This window comes from Bactrocera neohumeralis, chromosome 5 (genome assembly GCF_024586455.1).
Source record: "Bactrocera neohumeralis isolate Rockhampton chromosome 5, APGP_CSIRO_Bneo_wtdbg2-racon-allhic-juicebox.fasta_v2, whole genome shotgun sequence".
Taxonomy (NCBI): domain Eukaryota; kingdom Metazoa; phylum Arthropoda; class Insecta; order Diptera; family Tephritidae; genus Bactrocera; species Bactrocera neohumeralis.
The window spans coordinates 40,480,941-40,503,471 of record NC_065922.1 but is presented as its reverse complement, the minus strand read 5'-3'; the positions used below and the strand labels follow the sequence as shown (position 1 = coordinate 40,503,471).

Here is a 22,531-nt window from a genome sequence, read left to right as displayed (position 1 = left end):
CATACATATATGAGATGTACGTAAATGTATCTTCCTTCTCAATAAATTGAAATTATCGCCTCTGTGGCAGTTTTGAGGAATGCCTTTCTATGGTAAGTGCGAATGACTTCCCTTTGTATTATATTTAGTATAATATGTAGTCATGGGTCAAGGAATGAATTATAATATATACACGTCAGCATATACATACAAGTATTAATTCACGTATGCCGAAGGGCAAAATGTGCGAAACCCAATAAATAACGCTACAAAGTAATGCCTTATGTATCAGGCAATTTTCGAAGTGCCGCAGGAATAATTGCTTTTAGTTGAAATATAGGATCTGCATAACGGTTATATGTTGTATTACCAAAGTCTGTGTATGTGTGAATGTTGTTGTATTTGTTTGAAATATCGCTGTAGGTAAAGCAAAATATACTTCGCAAAAACTATTGTACTACACCACTACGAAATTCAAAAGCAGTTAAAGTGAACAATTGATTTTCAATTTGCACCCCCGTGGCGCACTAGTGTTGATGAGTTCAGGTAAAACAAAGCACCGGTACAGAAAGTAAGCGAAACAACCAATATTTGGTGAAACGGTCAAACAAATCCATGTGTGTATTTATAGTGGCGCGTGGCATAAGCGGAATGTGCCAGTGTTCTTCCTAAAAATTGCAATCAATGTGAAGGCAGATTGAAAATTACATTATTTGCACTCGAAAAGTCTTGCATTGTCGCACGATTTCTGTTTATGTTCTTACAATTGAAACACATAGTATGTCAGTTTAAATGACGTGAAACTATTTAGACACAGCTATGGTAGCAAAGACAGCATACGAAAAATTTATCTGGGGTTTATAATCCTATATCATTTAGGTAATCATTATATCGGGTGTAATTAGGGTAAGAGAAGGTCTAGACGTATTGCGTTACATTACTCAAATATATTCGGAAACATTCGGCAGTCCGATAAAATAACGAAAATAATTATATGTAATATATGGTAGCTGGGATTGTTCCTTGACCGCTATAAGGTATAAAGGCAACCGGAAGTTTGAAATCTTTGTATTGGGTATATGAGGCTAGGGGTAGTATTGAGCTGATTCAATATATTTTATTAGTGCCAGAAGAAGATGTTCTATAAGTTTCATTAGGAAACAACGCTGATTGACTGATATAAATTGTAAAGGTCAACCGGAAGTTGGATATTAAAAATGGTGACTAGAGAAATATCCATTATATGTATTTTTGACACGAAAGTTCATTATTATCAGAAAAAATGCTTTCTCCGAATTTCTATCTCAAAGATTGACCGATATTTTCAGTAAAAACTCAGCCATATGAGGTCCATATATTCGTTGGGGCCCTTTGGTTATTGATTTATATACTGCAAAGTGAAAACATCATTAGAAATTAAAGCTCCTTCATGAGGATACTCAAAATATTTAACCTCAGCGAATTTGGTTAATTTAATGTCAGCAGTTTAAGGGGGGAGAGTGCTTTAGAGGCTTAAAATCGATTTTTTTGGGAATTTTTTTGGGAGGGAAAGACATAATTGATTATAGCGAAATTTCTAGTGTTTATAGTTATATATTTAGACATCATACACAAATTTTTCGGATACGAAATCTTTTATATTCTGCCTTTGGGAAGCTATTGCCCGATGCATCTCGCAAGTGGTTTTGTCGGACGGCGGGCAGGATGCAGGTCGCAATTTCTATCGGAAACAAAAAATTCAAAGAGATTCGTATTTTTTAATAATTAAACTTCTAGTTACACTAAGAAAATTCCAAAAAAAGTGTAAAATTTTACAAATTTTTTAAAAATTACAAAAGAAAGTGGTTTTTGACCAAAAAAAATTGGCTTCATGTTGTTTAAAAATATGTTCAAACTCGACTTTTCTTAGTTTTTTTTTCCAAACGACGTTTAGTTTTTTTCTATCCTGCCCGCCAATTAAGAAAAATTGTAAAAATGAAAAACCGAGAAATCGCACGTCAAAGTTTTCGCTTTCTGCCCAAGCGCTAATATATCTGCTAGACGCTCGGTCACTATTTCCCTTCTAGCTACGAAAATATTTCGAATTCCCGTCTATAACTTTGGGGACATATTCTTAGATTATTTTTAAAGAGATTTAAACAAAAAAAAAAAAAAAAATGGTTTTTGATGCTTCTAAAGCAGGCTCCCCCCTTAAGAGATATATTATGAAGAAATACTGACACGTTACATTTGAACATGCATCCCAATATAACAATAAGATATATATCTAGATTATGGTAATCATCATTGTATTCCTTTTCTCTCTCTCTCTTGGTGACTATTCTTTTTGATGAGTTTATTTCGTTGTGTAAAAGTATTCTGGACGAAAACACTCCAGCTCTGAAAGTATTCGACGCAGTACCCGCCGGGGGAAGCAGAGGACGAGAAGACCTTCACTCCGTTGGAAGGACCAAGTGGAGAAGGACCTGCCTTCGCTTGGAATATCCAATTGGCGTCACGTAGCGAAAAGAAGGAACGACTGGCGCGCTGTTGTTAACTCGGCTATAATCGCGTAAGCGGTGTCTACGCCAGTAAAGAAGAAAGAAGAAAAGCATTCTAGAACTAGAAAATATTTTTATTATCTGGAATTATTCGTTTTGTTAATAAAATTTTCTCAATAACGAAATGAGATTTAATCAGCGGCATGTGCAGTTAATTGGCTTACCTCAAATGAACAATGTTATGAGAAGAACAAGTATCCAGCTGAACACACAACTTTCAAAGATTCTCACAAAGGCCTTAATCTCCGTGCTCAAAATGTCTTAACAAATTACTCATGGCTAATGTCGGTCTTACAGATGTATCTAACTGGCTTTACAATCGTTCGCTTCTATTCCGATAATTTAATGTTTTAAGACCAAATCGTTGTGCAAAATTAATTATTTCCTCATAGCGACAATGGCATAACAAAGTTTATCACCGTCGTAAAATTTTTACGCTTTCCTTTTTAATTACTCTGTCCTTACTCTGTCCTTACGTTTTCATACTCCCACTATGTCGTGTCTCACTACCTTGTCCTCCTAACCTTTGCTAGTATATGTATATTATAACTGCATTAAGCAGGCGGAATGTAACAAGTGACACGCAGCGTCTGGTTGTCACAATATTGTTTCATGCAAATGTGTGAATCAAGAGAGGCATATTCTATTTATATTTTCATTTCGCTAAATACGAAAGGAGGAAAGATGTTAAGCAAATGTCATAGTGTTTATAATTGATCAATGCAAGTTACTCTTACACAAATAATGAAAGAGAAATATTGTGCTTATTAAAAACCGTCGAACGGTCGGAAAAATTATATTATATATTACTCGGAGTTTGTAAAGCACAGGAGAAAACATCAGAGACCCTTCCTTTTCTTTTTTCATTTGTCGAAATCGCCGATATCGGAGGATTATATCACATAGCACCCAAGGAGCTAGATTTATTTCCAGCTTTCTAATTCAGTACGGACTGTTCGAATCAATTAATAGTTAAAATTATGTTTAATAATAAAACATTCTCTCAAGGTTTACGAAGTACACAGTAACAACCAGTTAAAATGTGTAAAATATGTCAAAGCCTTAGGGTAGGAACGAAAAGTGGTCAGCTATTGCTAGATTAATGCAAATGTGTTTAATCCATTCTATTATAAAAATGTTTCCTTTATCTCTGTTGTTCACCTTTTTACATTGTTGTAAATACATATGTACATCCAAAACATTCACCAAAGCAATAAAAAAGCGCACTTTATTCGCTTTCGCCTCGGTTTTTAATCGACCCCGCCACGCAATGCCAATAACTCTTGATTAAAGGCATTCGCCAAGCAACGGTGAATGACATACATATTAAAGGGGTCTTAATGAATCGATTGACATCCAGATTCAGACTAAAATTAAAATACACTGGTACACACTGTTTTTGTAACATTAACTTCATGATTATTTTTAAACTCTTGCAACATGTTGCTACAGAGTATAATAGATTTGTTCACCTAATATATGTATATATGTAAATGATCAGGATAAAGGGACAAATTGAAATCCGAGTCTGTTCGTCCGTCTGTGCAAGTTATAATTTGAAATATCTTAATATGCGGGTTCTTTTGTCCAAAAAAATTACGAGTACGTAGATGGGCGTAATCGGACCACTTCCACGCCCACAAATCGACGCCACGCTCATAAACCGAAAACCTATAAAGTGCTATAACTAAGCACTCAATTAAGGGACGATACTCTAATTTGGGACAGGGGATCGCAGTAGCCAGGGGCATCTGTGGGAAAAACTTTTTGAAAAAGTGGGCGTGGCAGCGCCATTAGAATAAATTTAATGTACATATCGCCTAAACCACTAAAGCTAAAACAACACAATTCTGCTAGCGCAAATATTATAAAAACTCCCACCGACAATGTGAAAATGGATGAAACCAGATGATAACCACGCTCACTCCCCATTTAACGGTACAGTTAAAATCTACTGAAAGCGCGACAAATCAATAACTAAAAATGCTAGAGACATTAAATTTTACGCCTTAGGTGGTACGAGAGAACGTTAAAGGAACCGTGGTCAAAATTGGGCGATAAGCGTGGCAACACCCACTTTAACGTGAAATCACATATCTCAACACCTGCCAAACCGATTTCAACCACATTTGGTGCGTGATATTCTTATGGCATTCATACGTTACTTTTAGTGTAAAAAAGGTGATCGGACTACAGCTGTGCTTATAGTTGACCTTTTACCGAAAATATCAGTCAGTGTGTGAGACATATAATTGAAATTCAAAGAGAATCGGGTCAATACTTCCTAACTCAACATTTTGTTTTGTTTTGTTTTGTTGGTACACTCTTCATATGAACGAATGTGAAGTTTAATTTCAATCTGTCAATTCATTCTTTGTTACAAGCCATTTAGTGTCGCCGTGTCACAGTATTTTTTTACAATGGAAAAAACTTAATATCGCGCAGTGATAAAATTCTTATTTTTGGAAGGTGTACCCCCAAAAGAAATTCACGAACGAATATTAAAAGTGTATAATGATTGTTCACCTACAATTAGAACAGTAGAAAGATGGGTTGCTGACTTTAAACGTGGTCATACCAGCCTTGAAGACGATCCACGTGAAGGACGTCCCAGAAGTCATAGCCAAAATACAGGATATGGTTTTGGAAGATTGTCGACTGACTAAGAGAAATTTAGTGGAGGCTCTGCACATCTCATTAGGCGGTGTGAGCCATATTTTAAGTAAAATTTTGGCTTTTAGAAAGCTGTGTGCACAATGGGTGCCGCATTTGCTAACAATGGAACAAAAACACATTCGAATGCGACTTTCTCAGCAACATTTGGAGCGTTTTAAAAAGGATAAAGTGGATTTTGTGCGTCGATTCATCACTATGAATGAGACTTGGATCTATCACCATGATCCTGAATCAAAATAAGGGGCTAAAGAGTGGTTTAATACTGGTTATTCGGCTTCGAAACGAGTTCGTGTCCGGAAATCGGCCAAGAAGATTATGGCATAAGTTTTTTGGGATGCGAGAGGAATTTTGTTTGTTGAAGGAACCAGTTGAAGGAAAAATTCGTGAAAAAGGACCCAGTTTTCAGCAGAAAAAATCCCTTTTCATCAGAACAATGCACAGTGTCACAAGAGCATTTTGACAATAGCTAAAATCCATGAATTAAAGTTCGAATTGTTGGAGCATCCACCGTATTCACCAGATTTGACCCTCAGCGACTTCCATTTGTTTCTAGAACTCAAAAAAATTATGCGTGGCAAGCGTTTTTCATCAAATGAAGAGGTCATAACCGCTGTTGAAGCGTATTTTGCAGGCCTTCTGGATTCTCACTTCAGGGATGAAATCCACAGATTGGAAAATTGTTGCAGCAAATGTATTAATGTTCAGGGAAATTGTACTGAATAATAAAGTGCTTTTCTGATCATAACATTGTGTTTTTCTTAACAAAGAGAAAACTTATTGATCTGGTAAATACTTTCGAAATTCCCGTTCTCTATACCGCAATATCGGTCAATATGTGAGCTTTTTTTTGTATATATATATTTTTGACCATGAGGTCACATGCTATGTATTACTTTTGTTTCACCCAAAACACGCCACGAAAGTGTTCTAACGACGCCTACAGTTTCCGTTATGTGTGTGAAAAATTAATGTTTAAATTTCAGCGTCTTAGTTTCACGTTATCAATTAAACTAAACTGTTTAGACTATTTTTGATTTCCTGTGAGGAATCAAGATAAATCCTGGGTTCCACATAAATGTTGTGTGACGTGTGTAAGTGACTGTTGTTTTTGTTTGACATAAACAAAAGGCATTACAACCAATTCCATAACACTACACAGTATCGAAACTTGTCTTCCGCCAATAGACCTATTCTACATAGCGCCGAACTGCCTGTGCCAAAGCCTCCAAATCGATCAGAAAATCAGGATTATACTCCGATACTTGTTCTAAGTAAACACGATGAGGTATGATGAGATTATGAACTGTCAACTTCAAAAGAAGTGCAATTATGAGAACAAAGTGATTTAAAAAATTTAATGAGTGAGATGAATCTGTCTAAAAACACAGATTGAGTATGTATGTGTGGAAGTGGAAAAAAAATCGGGGAGATAAAAATTCCAAGAGAATATTCGTAGATCCATAAATACGGCAACTGATAAAGTATATTCGTAAGAACTGAAAGAACAAGAAAAACTCGCCTGAAAATATTTTGTGAACGTTGTCCAAAATCATCTAAGAAAATCATCTAAGAGACCATAAATCGGAAAAATACAGGACTTAATTACAGTAATATTTTTTTTTAAATCCGCACTAACTAATCATTAATAAAAACATAAATATTTGGCGTATTTTAAAAAATAACTATATTTTAGATGCTATATACATTAAACTTTATTTTTTTGAATAAATATGCAGATTAAAGTGCCTTTTGCTGTCCAATTTGGAGAAAGTGCCGTAGTGGGCATTCAATTTTTCCAACGGAGAAAAAAGCACAACACATACATATGTACGTATGCACATGTCAATTTAGACAGCTGAATAGTTGGTTCGGTTTGCTACCCTTTCACTTTTGACTTATCGATGACAGCTACTGCAATTTTTTGCACCACTACACACTTTGCCAAGAAGCGTGTGGTAGAAACAATGTTAGAATGTATTAAATTTCATTAAAAATGCAAAAAATGCTTCAGTTTTAACAAAAGCTTTTTAAAGAATGATAAATGAACTGCCAATTTCATAAGTTCCAATATCCATATTTTCACAATAAAAAGTTGGACTCAAAAAATGTCAGGCTCGTTATCATTGGTCGTGGCCTGATAAGAATTTATATAAATATTGAAAGTAACTGAACTAGCAAAGATGGTCAGAATATTCACACTTTAGCGAACAAGTCCACCTCCATCTTATTTAACTGTGGAAATTCGCAAAAGGAAACACTTATACAAGTAAAACATACTTAGAGTATTCAAAGAATTCAAATGTCAAATTGAAAAGTAGTAGAAAAAATATTCCTTGAAAATTAAATTGGAAAAGTTTCGTTTGATTTTTGTCAACTAGAAGCCACTTTCAAAATAAAATTTACACGAAAGGACCATTAGTATAATAATTTGTAAAATGAAATTTTACATTTAATAAAGGCGTTGCAATTGTATATTGCACAAGTGTTGCTTTTTTCTTATTTTTAATCAATCTTGGAAAAAAAATTTAACGTTAATTGATGTCAAATAATACAAGTTTCCGTTTTTGCAAGTTTTTGTTTCCTCTGTACGGCCATTTGTTTCTGTTCATAAAAATGTTTTTCTCTATTTGATCAAGAAAACCTTTAATGCCTGTAATTGGCAGGTTTGTTTGAATAGTGGAAAATGGCTTAAACTATTATTGCTATAGAAATGTCATTACGCGAAATATTTGTCTTTATCACAACAATTAAAAGTTTATTATTTCCTTTGAACTCGACATATTAATGAACTGGTGTGTCGCGTATTTAATAATAATTTGGCTGATCTATTGAATTGCTATTAAATATAAATAATTTTTTTTAAATTCCAGTCTTATTTGGCTTAAACGTTTTAATAAATATTCTATTTATTAATTTTTTGTTTTAACGCTACGGAAATGAGCAACGGATATTGTAGAATTGTGTGTATAAGAGTTTAAACCGTGCCTGTTTAAAATTTTCACATGAACGGTTCTTTGAAAAAAATTAAATATTTGTTTTCAGTCAATTTGTTTGCATGTACACGAATTCTATAAAAAAATAAAACAACAAACCATTCACTTTAGCAACAGTAAACAAAGTCAGAAAAAAAAGAAATAGAATTTTCTCTACAAGCAAACGAATTAATTTATTCATATACTACAAATACTTTTTCGTAACCTGAAAACATAACTGTTTTTTCTTGTTTGTCCATTTTTAATATACATATATGGACATATATATATGTAGAAGGTGCTTTCCAAAGTAAACAGGACTTTTTGAATCTAGCGCCCCCTGCTGGCGCCATCTATATACTGGTGCGTTAGAATCTGCTATCGATCTGCTTTATTGATTGTCCAGAGAGAATTTCGTGATATTTCATTGATTGTAAGTGAAGTTATTGCGTTTTAAGAGTCAGTATGTTTGTGTTATCGGTGCGAAAATGAGCTTCGAACAAAGAGCTAATATTAAATTTTGTTTTAAAATTGGTAAAACTTTTACCAACACGTTTCAATTGATGAAACAAGTTTATGGCGATGATTGCCTATTCCGTAGCAGAGTGCACGATTAGTTTCAACGTTTTCAAAGTGGTCGTGAGGACATAAGTGACGATCAACATGTGGGCCAAACAAAATTCGTGATCACCAGAAATTCCATCGAAACGCACAATCAAAAATCAGCCGAAATCATTATTGAAATTCATGAAAATGGAATTTAACATCTCCAAAACATCGATTTATATTTTTCACTGAACATTTGGGCTCACGAAAGGTGTGTGCACGGTTTGTTCCGCACAAATTAACTGACGACCAAAAATTGCTCAGAATCCAACATTCGAAGGACATCTTGTGACCGATATTTGACCAAAAATCACATTTTAACCATTAACCACTCCCCGTATTTACCTGATATGGCACCCTGAGACTTCTTCCTTTTCGGAGAAATGCATTTGCCCATGAAAGGAAAGCGTTATGCAGACGTAGAGGCCATTCAAAAGGCTTGCACCGGTATACTGGCGGCCATACCGGCCAACGAGCTAAAACACTCGTTCGACATGCTTTTGGACTGTGCAAAAAGCTATATTGAAGCAGAAGGAGACTATTTTCAATAAAATAAATTGATTTTGCCGCAAAAACCATTTGTTCTGTTTTTTTACAGTCCTGTTTACTTTGGAACGCACCTTGTACAACGAATTTGAGCATTCGATGGTTTATTATACTCAGGCAACGTGCTGTGCAGAGTATTGGAGTTTTGTTCACCGAACAGTTCACTTGCGGATGTCTGTCCGTTTGACCATGGTGTCTTACACTTGAATAAAATTAGCCACTGGGACGAAGTATTAATATTAAATATGGATGGAATCAAACTATTGCTACACTTACTTAAATATTCTATTTAAATAGACAAAAAGAACTCTATAACTCGATCTCTTACATATATCATAAACTTTTGAAGCAATGTTAACCCAGGTTGATAAAGATGTTATGTTATTATATCAGATGACAACAGGAAATTGAGTCATAAAGAGCACACCTTCACCATCTATGGAAATATATCTGAAGCAAAATTTCTATAATACCATTAATGCAATGGGCAATGTCACTACAAAAATCAACGCATCTCTCGAGATATTTTGAAAATATATATACGTTGAACCACAACCAAGCACCCTTTTTAAAAACCAGCTGTTTTAAGCGATACCTTCACAGTGGAAACTTCAAAGTGAAAAATGTAAAAAAAGGAAATTGAATATAACAGATATTGCTCTTATCTCAAAATGGTCACAAGCATTGGATTATTTCCTTAGCCTCCATGTATTGAACATGCGGATCTCCGTTCTTCCGGTTTATATTTTAGCATGAATATCAGTCAATTAAGCTTTGATTGGAGCAGTTCCTTCTACAATTGAACGCCAAATTAGTTGGAGCATCCATTTTATAAAGGATGTTCCAATAAGAGTGATGTGGTTTCTTAACAAAACACACTTATATATACTTTTTCTGTATACTTTTTCTCTAAATCATGTCGTATGTCATGAATAGCACGTTCCATATCGACTTCTAAAGCTTGTTTTGCCTCTGGACCTTCTGAATAGCCATCAACAGTTCTGGGGCTGCGCTTTATTTTTTGTCGCTCTGGTTTTTGTAAATGAAAATAATTCCCCTTTTTACACAAGACAAAAAAAAAATTTAAAGTTCATCTAATTAGTTTCCAGAGTCCTTGAATATGTAGTTATATTTCCGCAAAACCACCGACTATCAACAGTTTTTTCGAACAAGATTCGAAATTTGTTACGAAAAAAATGTTGGGCAACCAAAACATGTCCGCCAGTAATTGTTTAATTTATTGAAGATAAATATTAATTGTGCCACCAGTATATATTGTATAAATTTAGAATAGCAAATATCTGTACAAATATTTCGATTATTCAAATACAGAATGAGTAAAAATAATATTTTTTTAAATATAAAGCCAAGGGGTTAAAAAAACGCAAACAATCCCCCTACTTCCCTAAATAATAGCAATTCCACTCCCTTATTAATATAAATAACAGCGCAAATATAAATATTTATCAGTGGTTGATTGATTCCTGTATTTGTTGCCTTCATTTCTTTCCAACAGCTATGTCGGTGGCCGTTTCATCCTGGACTTTGGTTGCGATATCATGCGAACGTTATTACGCCATTTGCCATCCGCTACGCTCAAGGACATGGCAAACAATTAATCATGCCTACCGCATTATTGGATTCATTTGGTTCGGCAGCATCATTTGCATGACTCCGATTGCATTGTTTAGTCAATTAATTCCAACCAGTCGACAAGGTGGGTACACAAAAGCCTTTCTTATTCCATCAATAACTTCATCAAACATCTCTTTCATTTGCCCATTTAACACATTTCAATTTCGCTAACTACATATATACTTATTACAGTTGTACTTTTTATATCTTTGCAACGTTGTTCTTCTTCTTCTTTACTGTCCTTGCCACCGCTTACCCGATTATAGCCGAGTTAACAACAGCACGCCAGTCGTTTCTTCTTTTCGCTACGTGGCGCCAATTGGAAATTCCAAGCGAAGCCAGGTCCTTCTCCACTTGGTCTTTCCAACGGAGTGGTGGTCTTACTCTTCCTCTGCTTGCTCCGGCGAGTACTGCGTCGAATACTTTCAGAGCTGGAGTGTTAGAACGACCTAGCCAGCGTAGCCGCTGTCTTTTAATTCGCTGAACTATATCGATGTGGTCGTATATCTCGTGCAGCTCATCGTTCCATCGAATGCGATATTCGCCGTGGACAATGCGCAAAGAACCATAAATCTTTCGCAAAACTTTTCTCTCGAAAACTCGCAACGTCGATTCATCAGATGTTGTCATCGTCCATGCCTCTGCACCACATAGCAGGACGGGAATAATGAGTGACTTATAGAGTTTGGCTTTTGTTCGTCGAGAGTGGGCTTTACTTCTCAATTGCCTACTCTATCCGAAGTAGCACCTGTTGGCAAGAGTTATTCTGCGTTGGTTTTCCAGGCTGACATTGTTGGTGGTGCTTATACTGGTTCCAAGATAGTCGAAATTATCTACGACTTCAAAGTTATGACTGTCAACAGTGAAATGAGCAAAGTCACGAGTGCGACGACTGTTTGTTCGATGACAGGAGATATTTTCTCTTGCCCTCGCTCACCACCAGACCCATTTGCTTTGCTTCCTTATCCAGTCTGGAGAAAGCAGAACTAACTGCGCGAGTGTTAAGACCAATGTTATCGTACGCCAGCAGTTGTACACTCTTATAGAAAATAGTACCTTCCCTATTTAGTTCTGCAGCTCGAATTATTTTCTTGAGAAGTAGGAGCCGCCTTGTCCGAAACCTCGTTTGGTATCGAACGGCTCGGAGAGGTCCTTTCCGATCCGCACGGCGTTGCTGTGTTTTGGTGTTGCTCAACGTCAGCTTACACAGCCGTATTAGTTTTGCGAGGATACCAAATTCAGACATCGCGGCATAAAGGCAGCTCCTTGTCGTGCTGTCAAAAGCAGCTTTGAAATCGACGAAGAAGTGGTGTGTGTCGATTCTCCTTTCACGGGTCTTTTCCAAGATTTGGCGCATGGGGAATATCTGGTCGATTGTTGATTTTCCAGCTCTAAAGCCACACTGATAAGGTCCAATCAGTTTGTTGACGGTGTGCTCTGATCCTTCACACAATACGCTCGATAGAACCTTATACGCGATGTTGAGGAGGCTTATCCGACGGTAGATGGCGCAGATTATGGCGTCTCCCTTTTTGTGGATTGGGCAGAGCACACTTAAATTACAATCGTTGGGCATGATTTCGTCTGACCATATTTTACAAAGAAGCATGCTCCTCATCGCCGCTTTGTTGTTCTTCAGACGGACAATTGCTATTCGAATTTCTTCATGGTCGGGCAATGTTCCATTGTTTACATGTTGTTACAGAGCATAATACCGTAGTTTTCTTCACTTAACAGTTGTTTGTCACACCTAAAACTATTCGAAAGGAATATAGGATTATGCATATATAAATGGTCAGGAAAACAAGACGAGAGGAAATATATGTGACTGTCCGTCCGTCCAGGCGTCCTTGTAACTTGAATAAAAATTGAGATCTTGATCATTCTTGGCACAGGTGCTCCTTTACCAAAAAAGTGATTACGAATAATGCCATTGAAATTTTGTAATTGCATTATTCGAGCTCAGTTCTATAAGCAAAAACCTTCCACATCGAACCCAAAGGACAAATTGGCCAATATGCGATTATCTCAATGAAAACGACAAAGCGTGTTTTACTCATAACAGTGTATATTTGTGCCTAACATACAAGTTGATCAATTTGAGCGAAAACTTGTCCTAGCCCATATTTATCTAACATATAACGGGTTTTTCAATAGGGACGCTACAAAAATAGACCAATAGGGACAGCAATCAACACCATACTTTTCCCGTTCTTTTCACACTTCTCTTTAGTAAGTTTGCCATTTTATCATGGAAAGATGTGCGATCTAACAACTAGTCGAAATTATTAAAATTTACTACTGAAATTCGGAGCCAGTGACCTCAACTTCAAGAGTGCTACGTACAATTTATGGTCGTCATAATCGTCTTGTCAGATCAACAATTGAGCGTCTAGTGGGAAAATTTGAATCCACTGGCACGATACAAAATGTTCCCGTGCCAGTGAGACAAAGAAGTGCCCATTGTTTTGAGAATAATGCTGCTGATAGCGCATCAATTGAGGAAGACGAAGATGATCAGTTCCTCACAAGCGTTGGAAATCTCTGTGATTTCGTTGTGGCGAATGTTGTAAAAAGATCTTAGCCCACATCACCGGAATCGCGGTATGTTCGTGAATTGGCCTGCGCAACAACATGAAAATGATCCAGATTTTCATCGAAAAATCTTCTTCAGCGGGAGGCTCATTTCCACTTCGTCAATAAACAAAATATGCGTTACTTATCAGGTAGCAATCCACACGTTCTCCATGAGTCACAATTGCATTCCAAAAAAAATTACGATTTGGTGCGGTTTATGGGCCGGCGGCGTCATTGGGCCGTCCTTCTTCCGTGATGATCAAGATCGGCACGTTACTGTGAATGGGAATCGTTACCGCTCAATGATAGCCCAATATTTTTCGCCCGAATTGGATAATATGAACTTGGACAATATATGGTTCCAACAAGACGGAGCCACAATCCACACAGCGAATGTCACAATCGATTTATTGAAAACCAAGTTTGGCGTTAAGTCACAAAATTGCTCAGTCAATTGGCCGCCACGGACGTGTGATTTGACGCCGTTAGACTATTTCCTCTGGGGCTACGTCAAGTCAATGGTATATGCCAACAAGCCAGCGACGATTGATGAACTTCGTACGAATATCGAACGTGAATTTGCAGCAGTATCGTCCGTTTTATGCTTGAAAACGTCGAAAATTAGGATCAGCATCTGGACTTTTGCAAACGTGTCCATGGTAGTCATGCAAAATAAATCAAGTTCCATACATAGTGGCATCGAATGTACTTTCACGGGAATAAGTGACTTCATTTATATCCCAAACCGTTTACCCGTTAGATTGGTGATGGTCTGTGAGGCACCTTAAGGGGTTACATGGGTGTACGGGTTTCAAAATATTGATTGTTTTTTTATTCTATTAAATTATACAACACCTCTAGAATGTTGTCCTAAATTTTCAAGTTTATCCGAGTAATAGTTTTAGAGAGAAAAATCCAATTTTCAGTTTTTTCCTTTGTCCAAGTTCTAAGTTAAGATTTTAACTAAAATAAGTATTTTTTACTTTAGATGATCCTCTAAGGAGTTATCCTACCAACGGGGGCGCATCTTTTTACGGAGGAGTCAGCGGAAATACTGTCGCAATGGCCGAGTTTGAAATATTTTTTTCCAAAAATTGCAGAATTTCTTTGTTAATAGTGTATGTATATGAAAAAAAAAATTTTGAAAAAAGGCTGCTTTTTTACCCAAGGAAACCCATGTAACCCCTAATGAAAGCCAGTGAACATTTTAGTAGTACGTTATGTTGACAGTAAATATGAAGTGGAGTTTCGTGGGTTCTAACAGGAGAGGGGTGCTTTCTAAAGTAATATAATATAACTGAATGAAATTGAAATAGCTTTCGACAAAACAAAGCGGGCTTACTGTATTTGAAAATCTTTGAATATCCTTAATTAAATATACTCCTCTTCAGTAAGATCCCGTATTGTGTCAAAGCCTCCGCCAAAGTTTTAATAATTTTTGAAATATTCTCGTATGCTTTAGGTTACTTTCTCTAAAACATGTGTGTTCAGATTCTTCCGAATTTATACCTTTCTTACTTGTTAGTTTTCTAATAGTGTTTAAAATTGCAAAATGACAGCAATTCAACTTACTCACAACTTGCAAATATTTCAGAAGAGTAAGAATGTCTGTAAAGGACTAGCCAATAACGTAGTACAGACAAACAATGCAAATAACAAGTGAACTTTTATGACCTCGGAATAACCACAGAAACGCTCAGCATCCATCGTTATTTCTGCCGACCGCACAAATTCATTACACTCCACATACAAACAGTCTGCAAAGAAAGTAAATTAGTTCCAACCTCACACTAATGCCAAATGCATTCGAAAAAAGTAGCTTAGCAACGGGCGGTCTTGCTGTTCCCTAAAGAAGTTTTAAAGCCCTTCAACGATTAGGCTTATTTCCTTCATTTCCTGTTATGTTGAAATGAGGACACCATCACAAACACATTTTAAATCAACAGTTGAAAAATATCTTCATTACGATATCATCGCTTTGCACATTATTTGTCCATTGCTTTAAAGCGCGTTTTTAATGTACTTTCCTAATACCACCCGCAGGCTTACGCAAATGTCGCGACCAATGGCCGGAGGACACCATTGCGTATGAGCGCTTTTATAATATATTCTTGGACTTAACATTGCTGGTGCTGCCACTACTTGTGCTATGTGTTGCGTATATCCTCATTACGCGCACGCTGTATGTGGGTATGCGTGCGGAGCGCGCTTTAGTCTTTGATGGCAATTCCACCAACGGCAGCACGCCTGCCAAGCAGCACGACCACAGTTCATTGGGGGCAATTGCCACGGTCACCAAGAGCACAGCGGCCGCGCCATCGGCCACACTACAGTCACCGTTCCTAAGGAGATTTAATTTGAAGATGCCACTTCGCTGTCATAGCAGACAAGCCAGCATTGCAAGCTACGGTATTAGAAGTGATGACCAAGATGTTGCTGCTGGAGCACAAAGTGACACAAGCTATCACCAACAGCATCAGCATCGCCCGCAACAAGAACAAAACCAACTGAAGTACTACGGTAAGTACCATACATTATATGAAAGTAGACATTCTTATCAGTAATTAAACGCTGGTGAGAAACACTGAATTTATGCGGTTTGTAAAACCAATAAAGGATTGTGTGTTCATGGCGTCTTGGTTTCTGGATGGAATGTACATTCGCGACCGCATCGAAAAAAGCACTGCGCTAAAAAAATGATTTTAAGCACATTATATGTATTTCGTCGTATCAAAACAAAATTGTGTAATTAAATTTGCACCCACGAGTCTAGCGGCTCTCATAACAGTTGGCGAGGATAACAAAAAATGTACATATGTACGTCTACTCATCAACTCAATGGGATAATATTATACTACTTTTAATTCTTTTTTATTTATATATATTATCACACAAGTATGTACCTAACAACACTTGTAATAATCATTGTCGAGAAGTACTACTGTGGGCAAAAAGTAGTAAGACTTTATAATTTAAACTTCGCATGAAAAGCCAATTCGTCGAACTATCTTTTTCTGGGTTGGTATGACTGTCAGAGATACAGATACAGACAGAACATCACATCAAAATATTCATTAGCGTTTTTCTAAAGTACGTAAAGTACATCGACGATTTTTGTGATGAGTGAAACTATTGAACAAAAAAGTTACGTTCAATTTGGAATGCGAAATCAAATTTCTGATGCGGAAACGTTTATAATGTTGAAAAAGGTCCTGCGTGATAATTGTTTGTCGCGAGCAAGTGTTTAGATTGGTACAAATTATTCAAAAAGGATAGAGAACCCATTGACGGTGAAACACGTCCAGGACGGGCATCAATATCAACTGATGATCAACATACTTATCAATAAAATAAAGACATTGTTGCTTCGGAATCGACGATTAACAGTCAGAGATCTTACTGGCATCGTTAGAATATCTGAAGGATCAGTGAAATCCATTTCGGAAGGTAATTTGGGCGTAAGAAAAGTGAAAGCATGATCACTAAATTTTTTCGAAAAACTTCGTCGCGTTTACGTCTGTGAAACAATGTCTTCCGACTGCCAGGATGTCATTAAACTTATTGTTACCGGCAATAAGTCTTGGATCTATGCTTACGACCCGGAAACAGACGATCAATCAGCCGAATATCATGGCAAAGGTGAGCCGAAGCTGCTCAAAAATCAAATTTTTTGTTGACAGTTTTCTCGGATTATTGAGGTGTGTTGCACCTCGAAATCATGGACGTAGCTGCATTCTAAAGGCAAGCGATGTAGAGTAACCTTATACCAACTGCTCAAACAGACTGGCAGTAATGGAAAAGATAAGTATATGTCTGGTCGCACTGAGCTGTTTGACAGTTCATAAAAAAATAAAATAAAAAAACGAAAGCAAGTGAAAGGCGGTATAATATAGTATTTAAAATTGAAATGGAAAATGACAAGAATTTAAATTTGGTAAGAAAATTTTATTTGTAATTTTAAGTGTAACATTTGTGCTGAAAAATTTCTATGCAGGTTTCTCAACATTTTTAAAAATGAGAAAGAGCTCATGATCGGAAGTGCCGGTATCTCAGCATGTTACGTTGGCATTATCATTGCTGGTCTTATAAGCCGTCAGAAAAATGTGCATTTTATTCTCCAACCTTATCACGGTCTGAAAGCATATAAAAAACTTGTCTAACAAAAGAAAAACAAAATGATTTAACCTTGCGCTAGCATATCCTCCTACACATGAGTATATGTGCTGCGTTTATTTCTTATGGGGAAGAATTCTACTTTCCGTGCCATACAACATTTTAATAAGCCTTTTGTTTCTACCGGCATCCATGCTTAACGTTTATAAATAAATAAAACCAATCTTCGTCCGCCATTTCAGGATTTAAAATTTTGTATAAGAAATTTGTATGTCACCTTGACAGAAATTTGTCATTTGAACCATTCGTTAAAGCTGGCCTACAATATGCAAAACAAAACCTGGTTGCACTGAAGAAACGGTTACACCATTTTAATGAGGTATACGCATACTCACCTGCTTCAATTCAACTCGACAAATTTTTTGTGGCTTTCACATGTAAAATGTTTGATAAGAGAACAGAAGCGAGCAAAGAAATAACCAATCGACAGCTATTATGTTAACCATTCAACTGTCAAAAAAATCGTTAGATTAGGATCCCGATCCTGTTGGTGCACAATATGGGGATGAAGGGTTAAGCTAAATGGTCGACCCTAACAGCTGTCTCACTTGAACAGCTTACAATGTCGGTCCGTTGTGGTACATAGAACTCCTATAAAATTGATTATAAAGACCCTCATGTTACACATATTTTGAGGTGACTAATATCAATGTCGGCTAAGTCTCTTTGTTCTTTGTCTAAGTATGACTGCCGATATGCTTCAGTCCTCCAAAATCCAGACAATAGAGTAGAAAGTGCATGGATGTTTCTATCTCACCTTCTTCCATATAACTTTGACAATTTGCGTCCGACTAGATTATTAGCCTTATTGCATATTGGACAATATAGAAGAATTTCTACAATTGCGGTGATAAGAGCTTTGCTTAAGGGCAAATATGTAGTTCAGTAAAAATATGTAGTTTGATGCTATATGCAGCTATGCTGTCAGAGTGAATGCTCACCTCCTTGAAAGAAGCTTAATTTCGAAGCAGCGAGTCTACTGCTTCCTTAATAGCAGCCACTACTGCGTGAAAAACACCACAGTAGTCCGGTAGCTTAAAGCTAAGCATGAGAGCTGCTTACAGGAGCTCGCTGCGCTTCTTTTCATCTTCTCCAACGACTTCTTCCCGTCCACATATCTATCGCCGGTATGTGAGCAGACTGTGGGAAGCAGTGGTCTAAGTTTTCAGGGATAGAAAGTTGAAGGAAGTGAGAATTTCAGCGTGACCCTGTTTAGACCTCTTCATACTTCATATCTGAGCCTTAAGGCGACCGCAATGCAACTGCCGGCAAAATCCACAGGTGATATGTTTATAATGGCACTAAGTTGTGTAGTTGGTGTAGTTCGCAGTGTACAGAAGATGCCTATGGGAACTGCTCTTAGCGCGTATAGCCTTTTCGACCAGCCTTGACTAAGGTTTCGTATAGCCGTTGGTAAGAGTCCCCATCTCCTCTCTGCATCTCCTCTAGAGCAATAAAAGGCAACCAATTAGTTCTTTATTCTCTCCGCAATATTTGAGCTCCATGAAAGCTTTCTTTTAAAAAATAAGCTCCAGATATTTCAACTTCTTCAACTTATTGAAAAGGTGAGCAGCCGTTTAAAGGGAGAGGGATATCTGGGGTTTCATACCTCATGGTAAATATAACCATTTCAGTTTCACATAACAAAAACGTAGAAATTTTATTTTTATCATTAATTAAATTCCCAGGGTAAATGTTATCAAAAATCACTAGGGGTAATCCAGTGTTATCAAAACGACAAGTGGTAGAAAGATTTCAAATACGGTCGAGAGTTTGTTGAAGGCATACCTCGTTTTGGACGATTTTCGACCTCTTCAATTGAAGAAAATATTAAACAAGTGAAGGATGTTGAAACTCGTCAGGCAAGTGATAGATAGATGGCAAGACATCTCTCGCCAGTCCATTCGGATGAGTTTGGGTATGAAAGGCGTTCTGTCTCGACGCGTCCCGATAAAGCTGAAATATTTTCAAAAAGAGTACCGTTAATAAGTGTCTTTGGACATGTTTGAACGTGCGAATTCCGATATCAACTAGCCGAAACCAAAAAAAAAACAGGACAAAACCTCGCAAAAATCAATGTGATGCTCACGATTTTTGTTGCGGAGGGATAGACGGTCAGTAAGGTATTTTATTTGGCCGTATTGAGGAGTTTGCGTGAAAACATTCGTCGAAAACGGCCGGAACTGTTAAAGAACAATTCATGGATTTTACACAATGACAATGCACCATCGTCACGATTGTGACCGAATTTAAAGATAAAAATGCAATTAATACCATTGATCAAATACCACATTCATCAGATTTAGCTCCATGTGATTTTTTCTTGTTCGCCAAACTGAAATTGCCGCTCCGTGGAACCCGTTTTCAGTCGATCAAAGAGATAAAACAAAATTCGCTGAAGGAACTGAAGGTCATCCCAAAAAGTGCTTATGAAAAGGGTTTTCGAGGACTGGATATCATAATTGTATTGCATCTGGTGGGGATTACTTTGAGGGCGAAATAATAAATACTGATGAATAATTACAAATTTTGCGTTTTATTTACTTTACAATGTATTTTAATATAAATTTTTGCCAGCACCTGAGGGTATACCCCCGGCTCTGATTCTTACAACTTGCAAGAGAATAAAATGTTCGCTTACACCCGAACTAAGCCCTTCTTTACTTGTTAATTTTGTAATAATATCGTTAGGGTTGGCATGTTTACTTTAAAGATATCTTCTGAATTCAAAGTTACACATTAATTGGATTGTGTTATAACGAGTCGCTACTTCTCCTACTTATCTCTGAATTATTTCCCCTCTTATTCTTTGTTTTCTATATGGGCTATGCGCACTTCTTTGGGAATGACGCTGATTTCTACTTACCACAAGTCCTCTTCTAGCAGCTTCATCATGTTCTCACTCTACCAGCAATATTACTTGCAGCAGAAGTCACTGGTAAAGGAGCTTGTACGTATCGTCGTATGTCGAGGGGCCGCCAGTTACTGGTGTTGCTTACCCAACTGCTGGACTCGTTGCTTCCTGCTGTGGCTTTTGTTGTAAGAATTTGATTTCAATTTTTTGTAAATATTATTCATCAAAGTTTTTTACTAAAACTTTACAAATATTTGAGATATATTATTTTGCTTTATAACAACATGTAATTAAAATAAGCAGAGCAAATATAAAACACTTGATATTGTTTTATTTACAAATATGTTTGACATTACTTACTTGGTTTTCCAACCATATGTACACATATGTCTGTTTTTAAGGTATATTTTTCTTTAGTACTTTGTTCCCATGCGGTATATTTATACACGTGTTAAGTATTTCTATATAATCATTATTTACGGAACTATAAGGCAGCTGAAAGAAGTCGGCATATCATTGTAGACATACATACCTGGACATGAAACAAAAGTTATCAATACCTTCACACTTAACTTTAACTCATATAATATTTACAATTCCAAACCTAACTATTTGTACTATTTTAGACAATAAAATGAAACAAAAATATAAAAATTAGCTTAATTGAAGTACACTAATATCAAATATTAAAAAAAAATATTTTAGTAATTCTATAAATTATATGTGCAAAATATTGTTTATTAATTTAAAAAATTATCAAAAGGGTTATAAATATAGTAAACGAAAATATTTTAAAACTAGTAAGGAAGGGGTGAGTTCGGGTGTAACCGTACATTTTACACTCTGGCAATTTGAAAAGATGAAAGCCTTCAGGTATTGACAAAGCTTAATATTAAATAATGTTGCGAACAAATTCAACAATCATTATTCGACGAAATCGTGAATGGCTTAAAATATAATTTTGTATTTTATTAAGTTATATATTTCAAACTCAACCGAAGAGGCCGAATTTCACATCATGATATGAGGTTTGGTTCAAGATCTAATCCAGCGCTAAGCCACAGAACATTTAAAAAAGCTTTTCGTTTAATCACACTGTTTAAAGTCAGGTGAAAAGTCGGAAATTTCTAAATAGGGTAAATTGGGAGTTGAACTAAGTGCACTTACTATTTACATTGCTTGTTTTCAAGCAATTTATAAATATAAGCTTATGATCTACTCAGCTTATGATTTGTTAGAATAACGTTCCTTTTATATGTAGTACGTAGGTTGCTATATATATTTCTGGCCTAATAATGTAAATAGGCATATTTATCAACGAAAATGGTGTTTTTTTTTGTTTTTATTTTTTTTTGTCGATTGCTATTTTGTTTCGGGCTCATACGCATAGATCCATGATTCGTCACCTATGACGATCTTATAAACGTCTTTTGAAGCACCGCGATCGTATTTTGTCAGCATTTCTTTACACCAATCCACACGAGCCTTTTTTTGAGCGATTGTCAAATTGTGCGGGATCCAACGAGAACAAACCTTTTTTACGGCCAGGTGTTCATGCAATATCGAATGCATGCTGGTGGGAGAAATGCATAGGCATGCCTCTATCTGAAGGTATGTTACATGACGGTCTTGCATTATCAGTTTACGTACGGCATCGATGTTTTCTGGCGAAACGGCTGTCTTTGGACGACCTTCACGGAATTCGTCTTTGAGCGAGCGTCGGCCACGATTGAATTCGTTGTACCAGTTTTTCACAGTGCTATAGGATGGTGCTTCATAACCATACAAAGATTTTAGTTCATCGATGCACTCTTGTCGTGATAATCCACGTCGAAAGTTGTGAAAAATGATTGCACGAAAATGTTCACGAGTTAATTCCATTTTTTGGCCGAGATGAATTTTTTATTTCCCTGTAAATAAAACAATTCACGATTAAATGACAAAACGTTCTGTGTGATGTTATGTATGCTAAA

The 22,531-nt window shown here is 36.5% G+C and overlaps 1 protein-coding gene across 1 annotated transcript in view; it reads left to right on the top strand.

Moving 5' to 3' along the window:
* Positions 1 to 22,531, top strand: part of LOC126759969 (tyramine/octopamine receptor-like) — a 51,464-nt gene that overhangs the window by 5,362 nt on the left and 23,571 nt on the right. The window contains exons 2-3 of the mRNA XM_050475267.1: positions 10,836 to 11,036; positions 15,575 to 16,051. Of these exons, the coding sequence (XP_050331224.1) occupies positions 10,836 to 11,036; positions 15,575 to 16,051 (678 nt within the window). The remainder of the gene's footprint in view (positions 1 to 10,835; positions 11,037 to 15,574; positions 16,052 to 22,531) is intronic.